This window comes from Pistacia vera, unplaced genomic scaffold, assembly GCF_008641045.1.
Source record: "Pistacia vera cultivar Batoury unplaced genomic scaffold, PisVer_v2 Contig134, whole genome shotgun sequence".
In the NCBI taxonomy this organism is placed as follows: Eukaryota; Viridiplantae; Streptophyta; class Magnoliopsida; order Sapindales; family Anacardiaceae; genus Pistacia; species Pistacia vera.
The window spans coordinates 267,194-284,898 of NW_022195402.1; the positions used below are offsets into that span (position 1 = coordinate 267,194).

Sequence of the window (17,705 nt, forward strand, 5' to 3'; positions counted from 1 at the left end):
GCTGGCGAAGACCAAGATCCGGATCACTTGGACTTGGACTCCTTTGAATGTGGTATTTGTTTCATATCTACAGAGTACGCATAACATTAAGAATTTACATGTCGAGGTTTTGAAGTTCCAAAGTTGTTGCTTTAGAAAGAAAGCTTCCAGCGTTGAACATAATGTTCTTGTGTTCTTATAGTTTGAGACATGTATGTATGTATTATTATTTTTAAACATAGTATCTGAAAATAACAATATATTTATTTTCATTATCATATTATAAATGCGAAATATTTATCTGTATTCTACTTTAACAGTATACTATCACTTTGATATTTAAGTTTGGTTCCCTATTTGTATTTGGAATTGGATTTAGCAAAAAAAATGTTTGTTTCAGTGCTTAGAGAACCAAATTCTAAAAAATTGATTCCTAACGCACAAAATGACCATTTTGACAAAAGGTCAGCGGTTTTTTTTTAATTTTTCCTGCTTTTCCTCTCTCTTCCTTATTTTCTTCTTCTTCCTTCACCATGCTAACACATTTTAAGGCATTCAAAAACCCACCACGCTAACACATTTTAAGGCATTCAGAAACCCACCCTTAACTTGAAACCACCATCGGCGTTAGGAAATCCAAATTGTCATCCCCAACAGTCACCATCTTCCACGTTACAACCAAAGCTAGACCATCTTCCACGTTACAACCAAAGCTAGACCATCTTCCACTTGCATTCAAACTCAACACCCAAAGAACTTGAAACTCCTACAACGATATTTAGCAAAAAAAAAAAAAAAAAAAAAAAAGACCACTAGTAGAAGAGGACAACAGCAATACATCCCACTGCCAACCTCGACAGATTGAAAAATTGAGCCAAAATCCACACACCCTGCCTACCAATAACAAACACCAGCCCATATCCAAAGCACTTCTCAACTGGACATAAACACATTCACGATCTACTGAGGAAAAAGAAACAATTATAGATAACATTTCCACACCATAGTCACAGACTAAGAACCCAAAGCAAATCATTTCACCATCATCATCCACCAGCTTCGATCGCCACCACCTTCGAGCACCACCTCCGGCGTTGACAGGACTCTAGATCCACTAGCAAAAATGATTTTCTTCTCCAACCTGAGCACACCACCTTCGACAGTCACCACCTTCGAGCGCCACCACCCGCCCACACGAGCCCTTATCTAGCACCATTGTTCGTGAAACCTCCCCCAACCCGAGTCCAGCAGCTTCTTTAACGAGCACTAGTTCCACCACCATCATTGGCGAGAGCTTATCGAACCCGAAGCCACCACATTCTTTAAGCATCAACAACGTTGTTTAACTACTTCATTAACCCACCGTTGACCACCGTCCTCCAACCCTACGCCGCCAAATCTGAAATATTTGTTAATAGGTAACCCAAACAATGCAGCACGCTGATTTGTTTAGGTCTCTGATTTGGCTTATGTTTTAGGATGCATTTGTTTTATATTAGTTTAATCTTTGTTTAGGGTTTATTTTATATTTGTTTTATTTTGCATTTGTATTATATTTGTTTATGATTTACTTATACATAATGCTATGTATGAATCTCATTAGTTGTTTGTGTTTTATTTGTAGTTGGTTAGGTTGTAGTTAATATGGTTGTACATGGTTAGGAGTGATTAGTTTAGTTAGTTGAATTGGTTACTATAGTTACTGTCAACTATAGTTAGTTAACCATGGTTACTAGAAATTTTGGGCAGATTCGGCATCATTATTTGATCATAAGAACAAATTACAATCATATGAACAAAAGTCAGTATAATTTAGCCCGCCGTCATAGGATCGATTACTACTTTCAGCAGAAGAGGAAGTTTCGACGTTTTTCCAGAACATTGCCCATAGCTTCCCCTGCATTGACGGCTTCAAGTAATGTTGGATCGAACGAGGTAACAATTTATTTGTGTTTAGTTTATGAGGTTTAAATGTGCGTATGTGTGTTGGTAATGTGTTTGCTGATTCTTATGGTTTCCCAATCTTGGTTTTCGTTCTCACCGTACTATTATTAGATGAGTGATAATGTCAACTGGTTCGCTGAGAAGACCCACAAATTTTTGGTTTTGTTGTCTGAGCATGCAAAAATTTCCCACGGTACTTCAATAAAAAACAATAGATTACTAGGGTATGTTGGATGACTTATCATCATTGGCTGGGAGGAGACTCAATGTGACACAACTAGCCTCTAAGTTTGTTCGCCTGAGAAAAGTATATCAAGCATGGCAGAAATTGTTTCAACACACGGGCTTTGGTTGGGATCATGAGTCGCAAAGTCCAACGTGTCCCTTACAGGTTTGGCAAGAATATATCAAGGTAAATTTCAAAATTTCAAATTCATATTAATCTACGACACCGTACTTTTACGAATTTTTTTTAGGACTGACAGATCTTAATATATGTTTGTTTTCATTACCAGGAAAACCCACAGGCGCAATAATTCTTCCACAAGGGACTTTCTCACAAGGAGCTTTATGAAGTCATATTTGAGAAGCAAAATACCACAGGGAGAAATGCTTACACATCTACTTCTCAACCTACGAAGAACTTCACTTCTTCCGATCAGGGACCAATTGACATTGATGATAGTGACTTCAAACCTGATCCGGATCGAACGATAGGGGAAAAACGGTCAGACACATCTGGTCATGCAAGACCAACAAATAGGAGGAAAAGAAGGGGCCCAAGATAGGCACTTGTGGGTGTCATTAGAAGATTGACGGACGTGCTTGTGGAGAGGAGTATGGGATCGAGGGCTAGCAATCGTAGTGGAGATGAGGGGGACGAAGAGAACACCAGTGCTCCATCTAATCCGTTTTCCATGAGCCATTGTATTGACGTTTTGACAGCCATGCAAGTACCCACAGAGTTTTACATGTCGGTTGTCAAGTACTTATATCAAAATCCAAGGTGGTGGGAGATATTCGTAAAACTGCCGCCCGAGGAAAAGGCTAATTGGATTTATAACTACTTTCACAATTTGTAGATGACCCTATATGTCTTAAGTGTTTGGCCACAGTTTTGTATGCACCAGTGGGCACTTATTCCTTTAACAACTAACCTAAACTTTTTTTCAGCACCTTGATTTTGAAAAATGTCCCCAAATGTCTGCTACTATATGAACTTATTCATTGTGCTATTGTTTTATGTGAGATAACATGTTTCATATGAGTTTGGGATTGTAATTAGAATTAAAAATTGAATATTATATTTTGCTAAGAACTACAACAACTGTTAAATAATGATCAATGTTTTACAAATATACAGGTTTAAATGGCGTCGTCTAGGTGTATAGGAAGAAGACGAAGTACTGCATATGACGAAGAAGTAATACTGACATATATAATAGTTGCATTATGCACTATTGCTGCGTTGGAAACAAATAGGCGTCACTGATGACATACATCCATATTAACTGGTCATGATTACATGTTGGAAGTACTAAATGGTCATGATGACAAAATCTTTGAAAAGTGCTGCATGGACAAAGATTGTTTTACAAACTTATGTTACATTTTGGCATAGCAAGGGAAAATGCGAGCAACTAGGAGGGTGAGTATTGAAGAACAAGTCATGATATTCTTTACAATCATAGGTAAAAACGTGACAATCAGAACAATGATGGAGGATTTCCAACATTCGGGTGAGACGATCTCTAGATATGTTGGCAAAGTTTACAAGGCGATATGTGAGTTGAAGACGAGTTCATCAGGCCACTTGACTTTAGTGATGTTCCACTAGAAATATCGACCAACCGAAAAAATTACCCTTTCTTTAAGGTATTTCTTCATTATGTTTTATATTATTGGGTAGTTAAGTTCATTATGTTATAAATGTTGATAGTCAATTAATATTACTAAAATTTAATTTTGATGATAGGACTGTATTGGAGCCATTGACAACACACATGTTTATGCTTCGGTTCCACAGGAGTTTGGCGATAGGTACCGGAATGGCAAAGGAACGTTGTCACAGAATGTAATGGTTGTATGCGACTTTAGGATGATGTTCACTTATGTCGTCACTGGATGGGAAGAATCCGTGCATGATTCAAGAGTTTTAAATTCAGTTCTTGATGATCCTAATTCTGGATTCCCACATCCTCCACCAGGTATAAGTATCTTCTTTACGTATTATAGCGTATTGGCTCCATTTTTGAGGCCTTGGAATTCAAATAACATGTGTGATTTTATTACAGGAAAATATTATTAGGTTAATACGGGTTATCCAAATAGAGAGGGGTTCCTCGCTCCTCATAGGCTAGTGACTTACCATATTCATGATCACTGCCATAACCGGAGGGGGCCATGTAACGCCCACATCAAGGTACGTAGCTTTATTCATGCCCTAGTACCCTTAGTTGAATTTTGTTAAAGTTATCTTGAACAAGTGTGAAAAATATTCTTTAAAATGTTATTACGGGTAAAATGGTCATTTCACTCATATTTAGATGAAAGAGTGGGGAGTGAAAAGAAATAGAATAACATGGAGAAGATAATAAAAATGAGGGCATTCTTGTAAATGACTAAGGGACATAGATGGAATTTTTAGAAAGTGCAAGGGTAAAATGGGAAACTAATATATATATTATTATGTAATAAGAATTCAAGAGGAGAAACCCTAGCCACTCTACCCATAGTTCATGCCACCTTCACCCAAAATTCTCTCAAATTTCTTCACTAAATTTCCAAGGAATTTCATAGGATTTTGGATAGATTTTCAATCTTAAGCATCCAAAGGTAAGATTCTTGCACCAGGAAGTGAGATTGAATTTTAAAGTTTTGAATTCTTATGGTTGTATATGCTTAGGGTTTAAGAGGAAAGGGAATTCTACCAAAGAGAGATTATAGTGTTGGAGTTGCTTAAATTCAAGGTAAGTAAATCCAACTTTAGCCTTGATTTAATCACAAGTAGTGTAGAGAAATTTATTTTATGTTGTATGTGTGTTTGGATGATGAGAAATTATGGATTGAAAATTGAGGTTGTTTGATATGTGAATTTCATGACCATGCAAAGTAATTTATTAGTATATGATGGGAAGTAAATTAGTAGTATGTGATGAAAAATTGATTCATTAGTATGTGTAGAGAATTGATTTATTAGTATGGGATGAGAATTGATTTATTAATATGTGATGAGAATTGATGTATTTGTATGTGTTGAGTTGATGGAATTTTGGATGAAAAATGAAAGTATGGATGTGGAAAGGTGGAGGATGAATTTCAGCTAGGTTGATTGTTGGCTTTAGGGAGTTCTTACTCCTATTTTGGTGGCTTGAGAAAGATGTGGAAGTATAGCCAACTTAGTATTTGCATGTGCATATGAATTGTTTGATGAAAATCCTAAGAGAAAACATGTTACCATGGTTGCCCTGTCAAATCCATGGCTTTCTGAGTAATTTTTTAGCATCTTATATATCGAACTGGGTTGAGACCTAAACATAAAAGTTGTAGCCCTTTCTCTAAGCTTTAAAATAAGACCAAGATCATAGCAATCCGATGTGTATAACTCGAGATATGCCTCCTTGAATATGACCTGTGCAGAATGACTACCGCAAAAGTGCTTCCAATTTATTAGTTTATTTTTAGTCTAATAATCTATAATTGATTTCAAGTATGGGAATATTGTTGGTAGAAAATACTAGTTCCCTAATGATATCTTTATATGCCATAATGAGAATATTTCCATGCACATATACATGTATGAGAACATTAAAGTATAAAGAGAAAGAAATAAATTGTAGAATCATCCTCTAAAGAATATAATTAAGGAAGTTCAAATCTGAAATTTTATTTAAAGAAATGTAAAAAGATAAGAGAAGAGAAGGCTATTGCGATGGGGAACCCATGAGTGACCGAGAAGAAGAATAACCCACATGCACGGAGCCTTTACTGAGTGGCCTCAGAATAAAAAAGAAGAATTTGTACAGTCCGTTAGAAGTGCATGTGGATGAGGACTGTACCCAAAAAAGCATACCTACATGCATGCCGCCTTGAGTGAGTGGCCTCAGAATAAGAGAGAAGAATTTGTAGTCCGTTAGAAGTGCATGTAGATGAGCACTGTACCCACTCACACGGCCAAGGTTCCGAATCCATGCCTCAACCGAGTCCGATCGGCAAACACGAAAAGAAAAGAAAAGAAAAGAAAAGAAAAGAATAGAATAGAATAGAATAGAAAAGAATAGAATAGAAAGAATAGAATAGAAAAGAATAGAAAAGAAAGAAAGAATAGAAAAGCAAGAGAAAAAGAAAAGAAAGAAGAGAAACAGAAAAAGAAAGAAAACAAAATAAGAAAACAGAAAAGAGAATGCAATGCATAGAAAAAGTTTATGCATTTTTGCATATGCATCATACCATTTCTACTATCCCGAGTTAGTTTCCCAATTTGTGCTTACATATTGGTAAGTGAGAAACTAGAATTTTATAAAGGGTAGAGAAGAATTGAGAAGTTTGGTGTAAGGGAAGAAAATCTAGGATCTGAGTGATGGAGAAAGAATAGAAGTATTGTGGGTTTACTTACTGAGCAATTAGTGCTCACCCCATTGATTTCACTGTTTTTGCAGGTAGTAGAAGATATGCGGTAGGATCAGACGTCAAGTAGCGGAGGAGAAAGACAACATTGTTTGACTGTATTTTGAGTTTATTTTTGTGACTATGGTACTTGATGTAGAGATTTGTATATAAAAGTAATGCTATTTTTGGGCCCACTATCTTATACTTATGTACATATATGTTTTCTATAACATATTTAGTGATTTCATAATATATTTTCCCAAAGTATAGTAGCTAGAGAGAGTTATTACAGGCCACAAGAGTTGTTAATTATAGACATGCATCACTCCGCATTGTTGTCAAGAGAAGCTTTGGTGTTTTAAAAAAAAAGGTTCCGTATTCTCAATGGAATGAACAATTACCTGTTGGACAAACAAGGGAAAATTGTTATGGCATGTTGTGTACTTCATAATTTTATCAGAATGTACAATACGGAGGACCCTATCATCCAACGGTATATTGAAAATACGGGTAATGAGCAAGTATATTTTGATGGCCAAAACGAGCAGAAGATGACGGAAATGGAGACGAATCGAGTCAACCGTAGCAAGGTATTATACATAGACGACGTGGCGACTCTACGGGATAACATAACGACTGAAATGTGGGCAGCACATATGACTATGTCATAGTTGTTAATAGAGTATAGGTGTACAAACGTTCTAAGGGTTCATAATTAGTAGCTTTGTCATATATGTTTTAATATGGTGTTTTTAAACAGTTGGATTAGTACTTGAAATTTATATGAGATTATTTTTTAATTTAGTGGCTATGAAATTACCAATCAAATGTTTAATATTATTAAAATGTAAATTGATAAGTTTTTAGGTTATAATAATAAATTATTTTAACAAAATGCACCAAAATATTGTATTAATAAATCATTTGTAAAAAATATACCAAATAAATATTCAACAATTTATTCAACTCAAATAATAAGGTCAAAATACTCTACCAAACACATTTTATTGAAATCATATTCTTGTAATAATAACCCAACTCAACTCCACAATATTATTTCAAAAATCCTACCCAAAATAACAAAACAAACACACCCTTAAATATTTATTTTGAATTTAACCATCTATTTGATTGTGAACTAAATAGTAAATGTATGAATAATAAAAGTTATTATATACTTTTTTGTCCTACCTACCTGAAGTGGAAGACACCTTTGCACTTGAATGAGCTATTTTGCTAAATTTGAATAATATGTTTATTTTTAGGGAAATGTTTTCATTAAACCCCATTTTTTTTTTTTTCTGGTTTGGTATGGCAAAAAGAGAAAACTAAGAGCAATTGTCAATTTTGTTAACGCCGACAGACGATAGAAGGTTTTGCAAAATTACTAGTACCTAAACGATAAGTAAATATCTCTATATTATGTATTTGATATAAAAACTATTTTTAGATAGTAAAAGTTTTTTACTAGGATTAAAAGCTCTTTTTGGATGGTTTAAAGGTAAATAAAATAAATGTATTTTCATTATTTATGGAATCGAATTAATATTAATCATTTTTTTTTTTTATGTAATCTTTGTTACTAAAGCTTCCAAAATCTTTATGATAAGGTCATGGAAAAAAATGAGAAAATATTGTAATACAATACAAGGTTAAAGGAAAATTAAAAAGATGTAATAATAATAAGATTACTGGAAAACGGTAAATTTAGTGTACATTTTAAAATAATTTTACAACTTTATTATTATTATTATTATTTTTAATTTTCAGATAAAAAATATACTTAATAACTTCTTATTTTCATTAAAAAAAGAAAAAAAAAAACCTTATATAATACTTGGCTCTGTGTTTGACTATTGTCTTTCACAACACGCAAAAAAAACTTCATTTCCTTTAGAAAGCAACATTACCAGAGTTTTTAGTGGAAAGAAACTGAGGGTCATGAAAGTTTGATCTTTTAGCCACACAAAGGCTTTGACTGTGCTAGCATTAAGGTTAGTTGCTCTGGCTTTGGTCTTTTTTTTTTTTTTTTTTTTGTTGTTGGGGCCGGGGGGGGGGGGGGGGGGGGGGGGGGGGGGGAGGGGGGTGGTGGTAGTTAGTATTTACTTTCATTTGGGTTTTGTAATATGAACTAGTATTCGTATCTGATTAAACTTTATGTTCATTCTTGTTGTTTCTTCATATTTTGGTGTCTCGCACAAGAAAAGCTTCGAGAAAGGAGAATACCAATGTTTGGTTGAAGAATTCCTCAATTGAGTATATTGTATTTATTGTAAAATAAGTACAAAAAAATAGCCTAAATATGCCTTTTGTACAGATGATTCTTGAAGAAAAGAATAACTAACTCTACCACTAATTTGTACAACTGAGCAACAAAATAATTGACTATTAAATTACAATGCACATGACTACCCTTCTCATCTAAATGTGCCGAGGGCCCTTTTGTAAAGTAGTGGTGATTTGCAACTACATGTGATGTTCATTTTCAAGTTATTATTGTCCAAACATTTTCAAGTTTATTATTGTCCAATACCACCCCCCCACCCCAAAGAGGGAGAATAGAGATTAACTATTCCCATTTTGGAAAGAAGAGTATTAAGCACATTAGAGGAGTGCTTTAGGGAATATATAGACTAACTGTGAGTGGCTAGGGACATGGGCAGTGGCAATGCTTCTCTCTTGAATTTTGTTTCAAATGATGTGACAAACCACTTCTATGTGCTAAGGTACGTTCATGGAAAACGGGCTTCACAGTAATGTAAAGCGCTTGATTATCGCAATGCAGAATGGGGATTAGGATGTGGAATGTGCAAGCATGAAATATTTGACGAATCCATGAAACTTGCAACCAGTGGCTACCATAGCACGGTACTCAGCCTCGGTAGAAGAACGAGATACAACAGACTGCTTTTTGGATTTCCAAGAGACAAGGGATTGTCCAATGAAGAGGCAAAAAACAGTGGTTGATTTTCAGGTATCAGGGCATGAAGCCCAATGGACAACCATAACCATGCAACTGAAGAGGGGAGTTAGCCGAGATGAGAAGACCCTAACCTAGATTGCTTTTGAGATACTTTAAAATCTGTGTGCAGTTGTAGGTGAAGATCACTTGGTCGAGACATGAACTGGCTGAGAAGTTGGACTGAATAACTAATATATGGCCTAGGTGTGTCAAGTATAGAAGCCTGCCAATGAGTCTCCTGAAAGAGCTATGATCTTGGAGTGCAGTGCCGGGTCTTTATGTAGCTTGCGATTTTGATCCATTGGTAGTTTGGCAGGTTTGGAGCCGAGAGTGACCAGAGTTTGAGAGTATATCCAGATTGGATTTTCGCGACACAAATGAATTCCTTTGGTAGATCTTGCTAGCTCAATGCTGAGAAAATATCGAAGTGGACCCAAATCCTAATTTTGAAGCAAGTGTTTAGAAAGTTCTTAAGAGACTCAATGCAAGCAATGGAATTGGAAGCAACAACAATGTCACAACGTACACTAACAAAGCTTTAAATGAATCTTAGTCACATGGTAAATAAACTATAATCGAAAGTTGAATGTGTAAAACCATAGTGAATGAGAGAATTGGGAAATTTTGCATGCCATTGACGTGAAGCTTGCTTGAGTCCATATAAACTTTGAGGAGTTTGCATACCTAACCAGGTTTGCCTTTTGTATATCGGGGGGGGGGGGGGGGGGGGGGGGTGTTTACCATATATATGTCTTAATCCAAATCCCCGTGAAGGAAAGCATTATATATGTCGAATTGCTGCAAATGCCAGCCCTTAATGGCTGTAATAGCTACAAGACATTGAATAGTGACAATCTTGGCTATAGGAGAAAAAGTCTCGTGATAATCGATCTCTTCTTGCTGAGTATAGCCTTTAGCAACAAGCTTGGCTTTTAATCTTTCTATTGTGCCATCCGAATGGTATTTTTTCTTGTAAACATATTTACAAGCAATAGGTTGGATCCCTTGAGTATGAAATAAAATATTTCAATATACAATAAAACATTCATGCTCATAAAATCTCATTTCCATAAATACATTTTATAATATAAACCATCTTTCATAACCAATGCCGAAATCTCTCACTGGAAAAAAAAAAAACTTCTTTCTGAAAACTTTCATGGTAACAAATCAATACTCATTTTCTTTAAAAAATCTCATTTCAAAAAACATTTTGTATACAGATAGCACTTGCGTTTATAAATTTCCAATTTAAATTCATGATATACATATACATATCCAAACCATCTCTCAATCACATGTGAAAACTCTTATCCAACTAGTACGTAGGGGAAAATTCGTTCAACCTAACAAGATCTAACATTGCATGGTTTGAACCACTAGATCCATCCTGATAGGCAGAATCTATCACCGCTCAAGCCTTCAACCCAACGAGACCATGCATCACTCGGGTCGGCACAATCATATCCTGTCTAGTGATATCTGCCTCGCTCAGGCCTTCGACCCACTTGGGCCGGCAAAATCATGTCTAGTGATATCTACCTTGCTCGGCCCTTTGACCCATTTGGGCCAACAAAATCATGTCTAGTGATATTTGCTTTGTTCAAGCCTTCGACCCACTTGGACTGACCAAATCATGTCTACCGATCTTTACCTCGCTCGAGCCTCCGACCCACGTGGGCCGGCAAAATCATGTCTAGCGATATTTGCCTCGCTCGGGCCTTCGACTCACTTGGGCCGACAAAATCTTGTGTAGTGATATCTGCCTTGCTCGGGCCTTCGACCCACTTGGATCGGCAAAATCATATCATACGCATGGGTAGAATCAAATCAATATCATGAGGGGGATGAGTACTATATATGGTGGTTTGAAAACTACTATCAGCAATATACATACCTTTAACTCACTATTTTATATAAATCTCATGCCTTCATTCATCAAGAAAACATATAACATAACATTAAATTCTCATGTGCAGTATAAGGCTAAAATGCAAGTTTTCAACATGATTTCATAATAACACCTTAACCCAATTTTTATATTATCAACAACAATTTTCCAAAAAAAAAAAAAAAAACTCAATTTCTCATGTAAACCAATAACATTGGCAATAAATCATATTTATATAAAGTAAATCACTAAATTATGGCAAATAATAAACCAAAACAACTCATTTGAAGTTTATAACAAACAATTATTTCAAAATGAAAGTTAGGATTTGGATTTTCCACTCACCATTTTGGAGCTTGACCCTTAAGCCAAAAAAGATTGAAATCCTCTAACAATGCCCCGCTTGCCTCCCTATATATAAAATCCAATAAATTCTCCATACGTGAGTCCCCATAAGGTAACACCTCATTATTAAATTAATTGGAAACTTCACACACACCAAAAGATTAACTTAGCTTATTCTTTAACAAAACTGTCTTATAACCGAACATTGGTCACTCTTGGATTTTTCATAAAAACTTTATCCATCATTTTGAGCCATAATTTTGATGGGGCCTTCTACAGACACATAAGTTGTTACCATAATTTTCTCAAGTATTCTAGAATCAGTAACTATTTAAAACACAATTTTCTTTCAACTCATTCAAATCTGCCAAATGCTTCCAGAATTGAGGTTACTAACTTGTAAAATTAATAACAATTCAACCCTTAATCTAAACCTCACAAAACTCTCCAGAATTTAATTAGACACATATAAGATTCACCAGAATTAAAATCACTCAATTTGGATAAGAATAGATGCATCAAATCATTTTCCGAAAATACATGCTCTGCAGAAAACGAAAATTCCAGAATTGACAAGGCAACTTAAAAAATCCATATAAAATTCAATCCTTTGAGTTTTTGAGTGAAATAAATTTCTCAACACTCCTCAAGAAGCCTACAACAAGATATCAAAAATTCAGCTTCAATCAAGAAGCCAAAACATATAAACAATTTTAGAATCCCAGATGGACAAATTTTTGCACAATAAACACTTATATCAAAAATTATATCTTTAACCCATTTTTGTTTAGGAACAACGTGTACATTCTACTCACATAAAATTATTGAAATCAATCTCCATATTTTAATTCAATCTCATGCCATTGTGCTCAATTATGAACAATACAAATCAATTAAACTAAAACTCATCAAAGAGAGAAATTTTAAGCTTTATTCACCTCCCACATGCTTGATCTTCCTCCACTCTTTCCGATCATCGGAGTTTTGTTCGCCGGTGGGCACTTTTCCAGCCAGCTTCATCATTCTTTACTCCTCTCTCTCTACGTTCTCTCCCTTCTTCCTTTCTTTTTTCTCTCTTTTCTTTTCTCCATTTTCTCTCTTTTTTTCCTCTCTTCCCTCTCTTTCTTTCTTCTCTTCTTCTTCTCCCCATCGTTCCCTTCTTCTCCCTTTTTCCTTTCTTTGAATGATAACTGTTCATCAAAATGTCTGACAAATTTCACTTTAGTTCTCACTTGTTTCGGCCATTACACTTTGCTCTCCTAAAACATTCAAAATCTAACACTTTACCCCCTAAAATCAAAAAATAAAATTCTATAAAAAAATACAGGGTATTACAGACTCGATGTGATGGATTGTGTGTGCAGCAAGAGGTTGCTAAAGAGTTTGGTATTCTAGTGCAACTTCAGCGGTTTTGGCTGTGGGCACAGTGCCAGAACCATACATACCGCCCTAATCGGCCGTTGACACCTTTGGAGGAAACACAAACTATAAGTAGTTCTGCTTGCTATTACTACCCTATAGTTACTGTTTCAAGAGTTTTTTGGTAGGTTTGTTTAGTTTCAGGCAATGCCAAATTTGTTCAAGGGACTCCTTGTGATGTAATAATTATAACAAACATTCTTCTTTTGGGCCATTGCTAATATGTTGCTTGCAATTGTCTATATTAGGCAAATATGTAATCCTGTATGATTTGTAATTTCATTGTGAATTAATATCCATATGTTTCCTTGGAAGAACTAGTGAATTGTTCTGATAATTGTTCTTTATTTATTCAGCATTATGATTTTGACCATCCGTTTCAATGCATGTGCTAATTCCCATCCATTGTATTTTTTTTTCTGCTCTTGCTAATGGTAAAACACTTTGTGGTAGCTGTCACAAATCTATAGTTTTTATGTTTTAGGTTTTCTATATGAAAATATACATTTCAATATGAGATAATTGATGTTGCTTATCTCCAACATTATGTTTTATTTCTGCAATATTGTATCGAATTGTCATCAGCTTTGGCAATGTCTCCTTCCATTTTGCTGTTGGGGTGTCATTATTCCAAATGGTTTTACTATATAAATTGGGCACTTGTTTTAGTGGTTTTAGTGCCTAAGGACATGAAGATATGCATTGCCCAGTTTCTTTTTTTTTTTTTTTTATCTTGGTATTTTGGGTTGGGCAGCTGAAGGAGACATCGAATAAGGTTCATAATGCGGAGTTGAAGTTGTTCTTGGAAGTAGAGCGTGGACTGGTAATTCTTTCCTTCCTATTTAAGCTTTCTGGTTTCTTCCTTGAACTATCGCCATATTTTAAGTGATGTTATTAATGTCATTTCTATTACTTTTAAAGAAACATGAAAATTATATTGATAAAAAGTAGTGGATACATGTGGGCAGGTGTCCACTAGCAAAATAGTAGCATCCCTCAGTGAGGCTACTAGTATAAAGTCGATATGCTAATTTCTATAGCTATCTGTATAGTTTTGATAATACCAAAATTACCTGAAGCTAAACAGCCCTCAAAAACATTTAATTTAGAGTGGCTTACCAATCAAAATAAATGTTATTTACGTTTGTATTTTATGTTCAGTATTTACGGCCTATTGCTCCACCTGGCAAGACAAAGGAAGATATATTACTTTTTTTCAAGCTTTATGACCCTGAGAAAGAACAGCTGTGGTACTTTGTTGTTTTCTATTGTATATTTGTGTCTGTGAGTGTATTTTTTTTTTTTTTTTCTCTTCTGGAAGAGATTATTTTTCTGTGATAATAGCTATGTTGGAAGGCTTTTTGTGAAGAGTACTGGTAATCCGATCGAATATTTGGCAAAACTAAAAAAATGGCTAGCTATGATCCTGATGAAGAAATCAAACTCTGTGAGGTTTGTTTCCTGCTGCTTATCTTTCATGAGAAGCCTTAAATGAACGGTGGCGAACTCAAGCTGAGTGGTTTAAGAATTTCTTAGTCCATTACTTAATTAGTAAAGCTGCAAAAAGGATACGTTTCTCTTCAATTGTTGTGACTAAGGAGTGGATTGCTATAGTATTTCAGACTTATTTTCAATAGTTAATGCAAAATGTATTTAGTACTGTATTTGGAAAAAAAAAAAAAAAAAAAAATGAAGGATTTGAGCACTCAAAATTCTCTTGAGGAAAAATGGTCTTCAATTAGCAAAAAAAAGCAACTTCAGTGGTTTTAAAAAAAATATATGTTAAAAGTAGTTAATCACACCGTTTTATGAAATTTAAAGTTTGGGTGTGCTAACAGTTTGCGGCCCCTTAGAGATTTATATTATTTCTTATGTTTTGGAGATGATTTCCTTTAGTTATGCTTGGACTTGAAGCCAATGTCATCCTTGCCTATGAGCAAAAAATTATGATAATTTGGTGCTCTCTGCCCTAGAGTGTGTAGGATACTTACTGGTACGCAACTCGTTTTAGGTCCACTTGTCTGTCTCTCCATGCTTTGGTTATTTGGAGTGACTGATGTATTAAGGGTTGACTTTTAATATTGTCAGTTAAAAATGTGGACCATGAAGAGTTGAGTTGTCTGAGAGCTGAGATCTCTAGTTACAGGATTTTGGGGTTTAAGTCCATTCTGGAGGTTGCATTGGAATGATGGTGTTGAAGGTTGATGCTGTTCTAGAAGTATGTTTTGCTGTTGCTGAAAGTTTGAAGTTATCTTGCTGCTACAAGATGGACGTGCATGGTGCTGTTTTAAGTTCAGTAGTTTAAGTTTATTTTGTCATCTTGTATGTTAATTTTGAATTTGATGACTCAACTTACTTTCACCAATTTGTAATGAAGTTGTTAGACTTGAGTGGTTTAGCTGAGATTAAGTAAAAGCTTACTGACAGTAGTTGAAATAGTAAGCCAAAGTATGTTATATGCAGGTTTTGTTGCCTAATGAAATCAGATCAGTTTTTCCTTCCATTCTCTTTTCTTTGCACATCCGACATTAGTAAAAACACTAACATGGTATCAGAGCTGCATTAACAAACCAGCATCTAACAAACTCACTCAAAAACATCCTGAATCACCATCAAACTTCAACCTTCCGCAAGAACAACACTTTCCAGAAAAACTCCAACCTGGTTTCGCATGGCAACTCAATCGGCTTCTCTCTCACCTCCAGTGTTCAATGGGGACCAGCATCACATCTGGGCTGTTAGAATGAGAGCCTACCTAAGAGGGCAAGGGTTGTGGCAGTATGTGCAAGAGGAGAAACAACCACCGCAGCTTGGTCCAAACCCAACTTTGAATCAAATGAGGATGTATGAGGAGGAAATGTCCAAAGCTCCAAGAGCCCTTTCTCACATACATTCTGCAGTAACAGACCTTGTATTTACAAGGATAATGGCATGTGAAACTGCAAAGGAAGCTTGGGATAGATTGAGGGAGGAGTTCATGGGGAGTGATACAACTCGAAATATGCAAGTTATGAACCTGTGAAGAGAGTTCAAAATGCTAAGAATGCAGGAGGTAAAGAAGGTTAAAGAGTATGTAGATTGGCTTATGAGTGTAGTGAACAAGATTAGATTGTTGGGAGTTGAGATGAGTGACAAGATGATAGTTGAGAAAGTGTTAGTCAGCCTATCGAAAAGATTTGAGTCCAAAATATCTTCCTTAGAAGATTCAAAGGACCTCTCCCAAATCAGCCTCACCGAATTGGTTCATGCCCTACAGGCCCAAGAACAAAGAAGGTTGATGAGGCAGGATGACTCAAATGAAGGTGCTATGATGGCTGCTCAAAAGGGGTTGAATGTGTAGGGAAGAAATAAGAAATATGCTGGAGATAAGAGAGGAAAAGAGAGAACTGATGGATAGTGGGGAAAACTGAGTGGAGGAAGGAATTATCCACCATGTTCTCACTGCAAAAAGAAGGGACATCCAGACAGTAAGTGTTGGTTCAGACTTGGGATCCAATGCAGGAGGTGCAAACAGTTCAAGCACATTGAAAAAGTGTGCAGGAATAAAAATGCACAGCCACCACAGCAAGCACAAAGTGTAGAAGACCAACAGCATAGCAGTGAACCAGAACAGCTGTTTGTAGCTTCATGCTACTCCATGCAGACCACCGGTGATGTTTGGCTAATAGACAGTGGTTGTACTAACCACATGGCAACAAAACTGGAGAATTTTGTCAGGATAGACAGAACATACAACTCCAAGGTCAAGGTGGGAAATGGTGAGTATGTGAAGGCAAAAGGGATTGGAGATGTGGCTATCCAAACTCAACCAGGTACCAAGATCATTTCAAGTGTTTTATTTGTTCCTGAAATTGCATAAAACCTGTTAAGTGTAGGTCAAATGTTGGAGAAAAACTACACCTTACATTTTCAAAATCATGCTTGTGTAATAATGGATTGTGAGGGAAATGAATTGATGAGTGTCAGGATGCTAGGAAAAAGCTTCTCGGTAGAGTGGAAAAAACCAGGAAACCTAGCACTAACTAGTAAGGTTGATGAGTCTGATTTGTGGCATAAAAGGTTTGGCCACTTTCATTACTTGGGAATCAAAGAACTTAAGGCAAGAGAATTGGTGCTGGAGCTACCTGAAATAGAAGAGAAAAAATCCTTATGTACAACCTGCCAACTTGGCAAACTTAGCAGGCCTTCATTTCCTTCGAATCAAGCCTGGAGAGCAAGTCACAAGCTGCAATTGATCCACACGGATGTGTGTGGTCCAATGAAGACTGAATCCTTAAATGGCAGCAGGTTCTTTGTACTCTTCATTGATGACTACTCAGGGGTAGCTTGGGTGTATTTCCTTAAGCAGAAAAATGAAGTGGCTGCTGTGTTTAAGAAATTCAAGTTGCTGGTGGAGAATGAAGCTGGAACCTTGATCAAAACCGTAAGAAGTGACAACGGGACAGAGTACACCTCAAATGAATTCAGCAAAATTTGCAGTGAAGCTGGAATTCAGCAGCAGTTCATAGTGCCATACACCCCTCAGCAGAATGGTGTTTGTGAAAGAAGAAACTGAAC

At 35.9% G+C, this 17,705-nt stretch overlaps 1 protein-coding gene across 1 annotated transcript; it reads left to right on the forward strand.

Moving 5' to 3' along the window:
• The first annotated feature begins 16,191 nt into the window (after positions 1–16,191).
• On the forward strand, positions 16,192–17,007 carry LOC116122439. The gene is made up of 2 exons (XM_031408283.1): positions 16,192–16,484; positions 16,650–17,007. Exons 1-2 carry the CDS (start codon positions 16,192–16,194, stop codon positions 17,005–17,007), a joined length of 651 nt encoding a protein of 216 aa, XP_031264143.1.
• Positions 17,008–17,705: the final 698 nt, after the last annotated feature.

Excerpts from the sequence above, each read along its gene's own strand:
- LOC116122439 (XM_031408283.1), top strand. The coding sequence starts at position 16,192 with ATGCAGGAGGTAAAGAAGGTTAAAGAGTATGTAGATTGGCTTATGAGT. Across the intron at positions 16,485-16,649 it reads GCTCAAAAGGGGTTGAATGT|GAGGTGCAAACAGTTCAAGC; the intron begins GTAGGGAAGAAA and ends GATCCAATGCAG.